The 7,784-nt window shown below is 31.2% G+C and overlaps 1 protein-coding gene and 1 long non-coding RNA gene across 2 annotated transcripts; one reads left to right on the top strand and one right to left on the bottom strand.

Annotated features, from left to right (window-relative positions):
• Window positions 1–2,052: 2,052 nt before the first annotated feature.
• LOC124918642 lies at window positions 2,053–3,056 on the top strand. Its single transcript, XR_007097494.1, has 5 exons — window positions 2,053–2,134; window positions 2,325–2,384; window positions 2,561–2,671; window positions 2,753–2,833; window positions 2,937–3,056. It is a non-coding gene; the product is annotated as an uncharacterized LOC124918642 (long non-coding RNA).
• Window positions 3,057–4,325: 1,269 nt separating this feature from the next.
• LOC124913118 (bidirectional sugar transporter N3-like) lies at window positions 4,326–5,636 on the bottom strand. Its single transcript, XM_047453737.1, has 6 exons — window positions 5,591–5,636; window positions 5,460–5,496; window positions 5,133–5,319; window positions 4,992–5,063; window positions 4,743–4,808; window positions 4,326–4,442 (listed from the first exon to the last, which is right to left on the bottom strand). The coding sequence occupies exons 1-6, from the start codon at window positions 5,634–5,636 to the stop codon at window positions 4,326–4,328; spliced, it is 525 nt and encodes a 174-aa protein (XP_047309693.1).
• Window positions 5,637–7,784: the final 2,148 nt, after the last annotated feature.

Below are 7,784 nucleotides of genomic sequence, written 5' to 3'. Positions count from 1 at the left end.
GTGAACAAATCGAGTTCAGAAACTCTCTCACCAATTGTTGCAAGCGAATCTGCTATAGATTTTATATATTGAAGGTATCCATTCATTGATTTATTACCTTTCTTCTGAGTCTAGAGTTGTAGTCGCAAATGAACCAAACGAGCTCTAGATTGTGTTGCGAACATTCTTTCAAGTGTAGCCCAAAGACGCGAAGAGGTCTCACATGCGTCGCCAACAACTTGAGCAAGATTGGAATCTAATTAGGTAGAGAGAAGCCAACTTATGATTCACTGATCTTTCTCCTCCCATGCTTCAAACTCAGGATTTGCGACGACAGTGGGTTTCTCTTCGTCATCGTCAACAACAGCTTCATCGTCCTGTACAGAAGTAATCGTTGCACAGGAGGCTGGGTGGGATTCAGTAACAAATCAGAAAAGACGGTTGCCTTTAAGAACTAGTATAACTTGATTTTTCCAGATTACAAAGTTGTGCTGATCAAGTTTAACAGAGATCGATTGAAGAAAGTTAGGAAACAACTGATTTTTGTTTGAATCAGTCATAGGATCGAACAAAGAAAAGAGTAGTCCAAGAGATGCTCTGATACCAAGAAAGAAATAAAAGATAGATAGAATTATATGTTTTAGCTGTTTTACTTGATGAGTACGTGGGGGTTACAATACATGATTAAATACATAATATAATGATTAATAAATATATACCTTGGTTTTACTAGACCATGCATACTCCATCATTATCTAAATGGGAAGTAACTCTTAGATTGGTAAAATGTCTTAAAAGTACTTTATTCTTTGATTTTTTTTTATTGTGATTTTAGTTCTATAAAATTACAGATTTATTGTGATGTTGATTGTGCTTCATGTTTAGACTCACGGTAATCTCTTACTAGTTTAGGTGGTGATTCCCTAATCTCTTGGAAAATTAAAAACAAAATATTGTGTCATGGATTGAAGTCAAATATAGGAGTATGGTTGTTTTTAATATGTGAATGACATTGAGTTACTTATATCTTAACTAATTATGATGTTTGTTTTCAATGACCAATTTTGTAAAGTGTGATAATCAAGACAAATACATATTTTCGATAATAAAGTGTTTCATTAGTGTAGACACCCCATTTTTACACCTTAGATATCTAAAAAAAATATTTTAAAAACCGACCCAAAAAAACCTAAAAAACGATGATCCAAATGACAAGTTTCAAAAATTCTCAAGTCCCGAGTCCCTTCATACCTTTAGAATAACCGGCACGAAAAATCTTGAATTTTGAGTATAATATTGTTGTTTACAAATTTGTGCTCAAAAGAGGAGAAAACAAAAGAACGAGGCGAACCCGAGTCAACTCGTCAATCGACGAGTCAACCCGGGTCAAAGGCGGGTCAAACACAAGTCAACCTAATGGATGAAGTGGTTGACCGGTCTTCTGAAGTTGAAAAATTAGATTATTTGAAAATGGGGATTATTTGAAAAGAAAATGAGTAATTTCCACCTTTGGAATCCTCTCAAATTGCCAATGAGTCCATAAGCTTCATAAATTCATTATGACTCCAATACTAGATGGAATTCGATGATCTCGGATGTTTTGAAAATAGAAATGGGTTCCCTTTCATCGTGTTCATCCCAATTTCCCATTGGTTTCCTCGATCTAGGTGAAAGATCGTCATAAATGAAAGGTGTTCTTGAGAGATTTAATCTGAACATCCTTTCACTTAAAAATACGTAACATGAGTTATGGTTGATGGTTTTGGGTGATTCAAGTTGAGTTGAGAAGCTGATTCACATACCTTGCAAATGGCACCGGTCTCGAACCATGATTCGACATTTAATCCTGAAACTCTGTTAATGATGTTATACTGGGCATTTAGGGGTTATTTGCAGTTTTGTTCTGAAGTAGATTTCATATGTGCCTCTGTTATTTTTAAACTTATCATCAGTGACAAAGCTGGAAAATAAGATAATACATAAAATTCTGCTTGCTTGTTGCCTTAATAATGATATTTTTTAGCATTCTGGTGGTATTTTTTTGTCACTAAGATCTAAAAATTTGAATTTTCCTGTGGCTTACAAGTTATCAAAGAGAAAGCCTGATGACAATTTGCAGGTTCTTCACTCAAACCTGTTTGGAAAGAAAACAAAGGTAATACTTCTTAGTTTGTCTATTTGTTTTTTATTGTGCCTTCTTTATTAATGATTTAAGCAGTGTCTAAATCTATATTTGTATTTTTTATCTCCTGATTTGACTTGATGGATCAGGAATGCTTACATAATCCATTTTCATGTGCTAGATTGTATTATAAGAGTACCTTTGTTTTGTTTGTTGTTTGCAGATACACACATTAAAGAAAAACATTGGCAACTTTTCTGGCTATGTGTGGATTGAGAACGAGGTACATTGCTCAACATTGAAAGACTTGTTTTTACTTATCTGCAATTATTCTTTTTGTTGTCTCTTTTGCAACCTGAATATGCATGCAACAGGTTTAGATTATGATGTTATATTATATTTACCAGTCAAACTAGTGTTGGAACCCTTGGCACTCTTTACTAATTAAGTTTTCAACAGGAAAAGCAAAAGGGTAAGATTAAGGATAAACTTGACAAATGTATTAAGGAGAAGCTATTGGATTTCTGCGATGTTCTTAACATTCCAGTTAATAAGACTTCCACTAAGAAGGTAAGTGTTATTAGATGATGATTGTACATGCTTACTGGGATAATGGATTAATCTTTTCTTTCATTTGACTGATATTTTCAGGAGGAACTTTCAATAAAATTGTTGGAATTTTTGGAAGCTCCAGAAGATACCACTGATACCTTGCTTGCTGAAAAAGAGCAGGTTAAATTTTTTGTGGCTTGATTTTTTAGATATACGTTTGCCCTTTTCAGTGTTCATGATTTTCTTTTTCATTTTACCTTATCATGCTACTTTACATACACAGAGAAGCAAAAAGCGAAAGGCAAGGGTGGAAAAGAGATCTCGTGAGAGGCCTTCCAAGGTTTGTTCTCTACAATTTTAAAAGTCAGAATTCTGTAAAGATTATTTAGCAACTGACATGGCCATGTTCTTTTAAAGTTGCATTTGGTTATGCGGCAATTATATTATACATGGCAACCTGAATGAACTGACATGGCCATGTCTTTGTTCATTTTGCAGGCAACTCTGGCAGTCGCAGATATTATCAAATTACTAGGTTAGTTTCATGCTTGAGTTGTTTTTAGTTAGTTTAACACACCCTTCACACCCTTTTGACATAAATAACACATGTTTATTGACAGGCAAACATTTTGAGCTAGATCTTTTGCATAGAAAAGCCGGGGTGAAGGAGATAATCACTGAAGTCATAAACAATATGACAGACGATGAAGAAGAAGGTGATGATCAAGGAGAATCCAATTCCGCAGACGAGAAGGATGATGATGAAGATGATGACGACGATGATGGAGAAGAGAAGTGATCGGCTGATCTGTAGACTTAACCGTTAGATTAATATCTTGATATGTTGTTAACAGCTATATTTGGAACTGTTTTTGTTTCACATTTGGTTATAGATTGTAATCTTATTTAGTTATCTTTCTTGTTTAACTATTGTTGGTGGGTTCTATATGAATTTTTAAGCTGATTTTCTGTATAAATAGTCAAATGCTATTTATTGAATAACAATACAATTAAAGACCAAGCTTTTTGCAATTATTTATTTTGTTTTGTTGGTATTGCATAATCTTTGAGGTTGAATTGATCATGTTATTATTTTATTTAAATGTAAAATGTTTGTGATACAAACTTCAATCTTTTCAGAATTCAATTGTTTGTATATCTTTGTATTGTTTTTTCAACAATATTAAATATGTTGTGATGGAAAAACAAGACAAGAATATATTCCCAACAATATTAACTTGTATTACCTCTTTGCCGGGATTGATGCCAAACCAATCACCTATAATATTTTCAGACCAAGAACAACAAAATGTGACAGTTAGTTAGTGAATGGAAGGGGGTTATATGGGTTAGTAGTTTATAAATAGTAATAATGAATGAAATCTGGTTAATCTGTCTAAGGCGTAGGCGGTATATTTCTTCTACAAATCCTAAACCTCTAGGTACATACGGTTACAAACTTTTTTACACATACCAGTGTTCTTCAATCTACATTTTGTTGACATATTGGAAAAGGGGGAAAAATGAAAACGTACCATAAATATACATGTTAGGTATTACAGTGAAACTCAACCAAACTCAAAATAATGCAGTGGAATAATATCATAATATAACATTAGTTCAGATCATTCTTAACAACTACAATGATCCGTTCAGAAAATAAAATAGGAAATTATACTAACTCTTCAATATTATCCCCTACAACCACGGGTAAATTTACCGATCCAACTCCTCCAGCAGCAGTAGCATTATTGGACGAGACAGACCTATATATCCAATAAACTATCATCTGAATAATCCCAAATACTACCCCCAAAATATTTGGGAACTAAAAATAAAAAAATCAAATCATGAGTTAGTCATATATATATATATATATATATATATATATATATATATATATATATATATATATATATATATATATATATATATATATATATATATATATATATATATATATATATATATATATATATATATATATAAATGACTAAGTTAATTAAGCTACTTACTGAGATGATAACATTCTTCATAAATAGTCCATAAAAAAACCAAACGACATTCTTCATAAATAGTCCATACTTACCGAGGTGAGTGTAAGAGTCAAGGTGAGGGGCATAAACTCCACGCTGCCCGTCTGTATCACCTGTTTCTGTAAATAAAATATAATAATAAAGATTGTTGAGATTTAAAATTATAACATATATTAAAAAAAAAGAACATATGAATGATAATCATATATTATCAGGATAAGAAGGGGTGATGCAAAAAGGCAAACGGAAAAGCCTAAGCATATCCACCCAACAACTCTCAGTTGAAAGAAGTGTTCTTTTACCAGAACTTGTGTTAGCATAACAATAACCCAAAATCCTCTCAAAGTCCCTATAACACATCCCACAGAGGTGACCTGCACAGAAAGTATTCAACAAACATTTTATAAACAATTTTTATGAAACGTCATTAACTTAAATAATACCTTTCTGGGTGCATAAAATATGTAGATGCCGATGTAGATCGACTCCACCAAACATCCAAATGCGTTAATCGTAATCAAAAGTATTACGTCGTCGACCTTTAGCCACGCGTAATACAATATTAGCATGGCACTAATCAGTCCTACGACGTAAGGGGCCACTTGGAACCCTTGCGTAGACTTTCTATTTCTAATAGTAAGAAAAGTGTGGTTGAAAACAATTTCAATACACATTCAACATAAAAGACATATTATTATTATTATATCAAACAAACTTTTGATATTTAAAAAAAAAGGTTTGCAAAATTAAGAAATGATATAACTACTTACATGGGGGAGAGAAAGACCATAACAGATATAATATTACCTTAAAAAAAGAAAAGAAAAAAAGCACAGCATTATTATTAATTAATTAGTTTTAAAAAATCACAACAATATTTAAGACAAATTAAAATACTTACCGATGATGCCAAAAGCAAAGGCCAATGGATGAGAAGCTAGAGCCATGTCACAAACACACATACACAAAAATATAACCTACAAATGAAAATTAGATAAATGTATAAAGATGAATGTATCTACAGTTCATTAGTAAAATCAATTGATTACTATCATCAAAATAAATGCGTACATACAAAAAAACCATCCAGTTAATAATGATTTTGCACTTGTTGACAAATATTAGGTATAAAGAAGATAAATGTATAAAGATGAATGGATTTACAGTTCATTAGTAAAATCAATTGATTAATATCATCAGAAGAAATGCGTACATACAAAAAAACCATCTAGTTAATAATGATTTTACACTTGTTGACAAATATTAGGTATAAAGATGATAAATGTATAAAGATGAATGGATCTACAGTTCATTAGTAAATCAATTGATTATTATCATCAGAAGAAATGCGTACATACAAAATAACCATCCAGTTAATAATGATTTTGCACTTGTTGACAAATATTAGGTATAAAGAAGATAAATGTATAAAGATGAATGGATCTACAGTCACAGTCGGCCCCAAGGTTTGGGCTGCCCCAGCCCTCGGTAGAAAAAAGTGAATAATGATTTTGCACTTGTTGACAAATATTAGGTATAAAGAAAATAAATGTATAAAGATGAATGGATCTACAGTCAGAGTCGGCCCCAAGGTTTGGGCTGCCCCAGCCCTCAGTAGAAAAAAGTCGATAGGTCAAGTTTAAAAAATTGATAAAAAAAATGTTCTTGGTGAAGTTTGAACCCATAACCATATGAAATTTAAGTTTGTATGTTGAACCACTAAACTACACCATTTTACATTTAAAATTACAATAGACTTTATTAAATACCTTAATATTTTTAACAAATGGGCTGCCTTGGGGAGTGGGCTGCCCTAGCCCGAGGGCTTGCTGGGCTTACCCCAGGGCCGGCCCTGTCTACAGTTCATTAGTAAAATCAATTGATTATTATCATCAGAAAAAATGCGTACATACAAAAAAATCATCCAATTAATAATGATTTTGCACTTGTTGACAAATATTAGGTATAAAGAAGATAAATGTATAAAGATGAATGGATCTACAGTTCATTAGTAAAATCAATTTATTACTATCATCAGAAAAAATGCGTACATACAAAAAAAACCATCCAGTTAATAATGATTTTGCACTTATTGAACAATATTAGGTATAAAGAAGATAAATGTATAAAGATGAATGGATTTAAAGTTCATTAAAATCAATTGATTACTATCATCAGAAGAAATGCGTACATACAAAAAAATCATCCAGTTAATAATGATTTTGCACTTGCTGACATATATTAGGTATAAAGAAGATAAATGTATAAAGATGAATGGATCTAAAGTTCATTAGTAAAATCAATTGATTACTATCATCAGAAGAAATGCGTACATACAAAAAACCATCCAGTTAATAATGATTTTGCACTTGTTGACAAATATTAATTATAAAGAAGATAAATGTATAAAGATGAATGGATCTACAGTTCATTATTAAAATAAATTGATTACTATCATCAGAAGAAATGCGTACATACAAAAAAAACATCTAGTTAATAATGATTTTACACTTGTTGACAAATATTAGGTATAAAGAAGATAAATGTATAAAGATGAATGGATCTACAGTTCATTAGTAAAATCAATTGATTACTATCATCAGAAGAAATGCGTACATACAAAAAAAACATCCAGTTAATAATGATTTTGCACTTGTTGACAAATATTAGGTATAAAGAAGATAAATGTATAAAGATGAATGTATCTACAGTTCATTAGTAAAATCAATTGATTTCTATTCTTCTTCATCCATCATCAGCACAAAAGCATCAGAAGAAATGCAAATATTAGGTATAAAGAAGATAAATGTATAAAGATGAATGAATCTATAGTTCATTAGTAAAATCAATTGATTTCTATTTTCTTCATCCATCATCAGCACAAAGACATCAGAACAAATGCAAATATTATGTATAAAGCAGATAAATGTATAAAGATGAATGAATCTACGGTTCATTAGTAAAATCAATTGATTTATATTCTTCTTGATCAATCATCAGCACAAAGGCATCAGAATAAATGCAAAATATTAGGTAAAAAGAAAATAAATGTATAAAGATGAATGAATCTACAGTTCATTAGTAAAATCAATCAT

Source organism: Impatiens glandulifera, chromosome 1 (genome assembly GCF_907164915.1).
Source record: "Impatiens glandulifera chromosome 1, dImpGla2.1, whole genome shotgun sequence".
Lineage (NCBI taxonomy): Eukaryota > Viridiplantae > Streptophyta > Magnoliopsida > Ericales > Balsaminaceae > Impatiens > Impatiens glandulifera.
The sequence above is the reverse complement of the archived record's forward strand: the minus strand, read 5'-3'. Positions and strand labels throughout refer to the sequence as shown.

Excerpts from the sequence above, each read along its gene's own strand:
- LOC124913118 (XM_047453737.1), bottom strand. The coding sequence starts at position 5,636 with ATGGCTCTAGCTTCTCATCCATTGGCCTTTGCTTTTGGCATCATCG. Across the intron at positions 5,320-5,459 it reads ATGGTCTTTCTCTCCCCCAT|AAATAGAAAGTCTACGCAAG; the intron begins GTAAGTAGTTAT and ends TCTTACTATTAG. Across the intron at positions 4,809-4,991 it reads TTATGCTAACACAAGTTCTG|AAACAGGTGATACAGACGGG; the intron begins GTAAAAGAACAC and ends TTTTATTTACAG.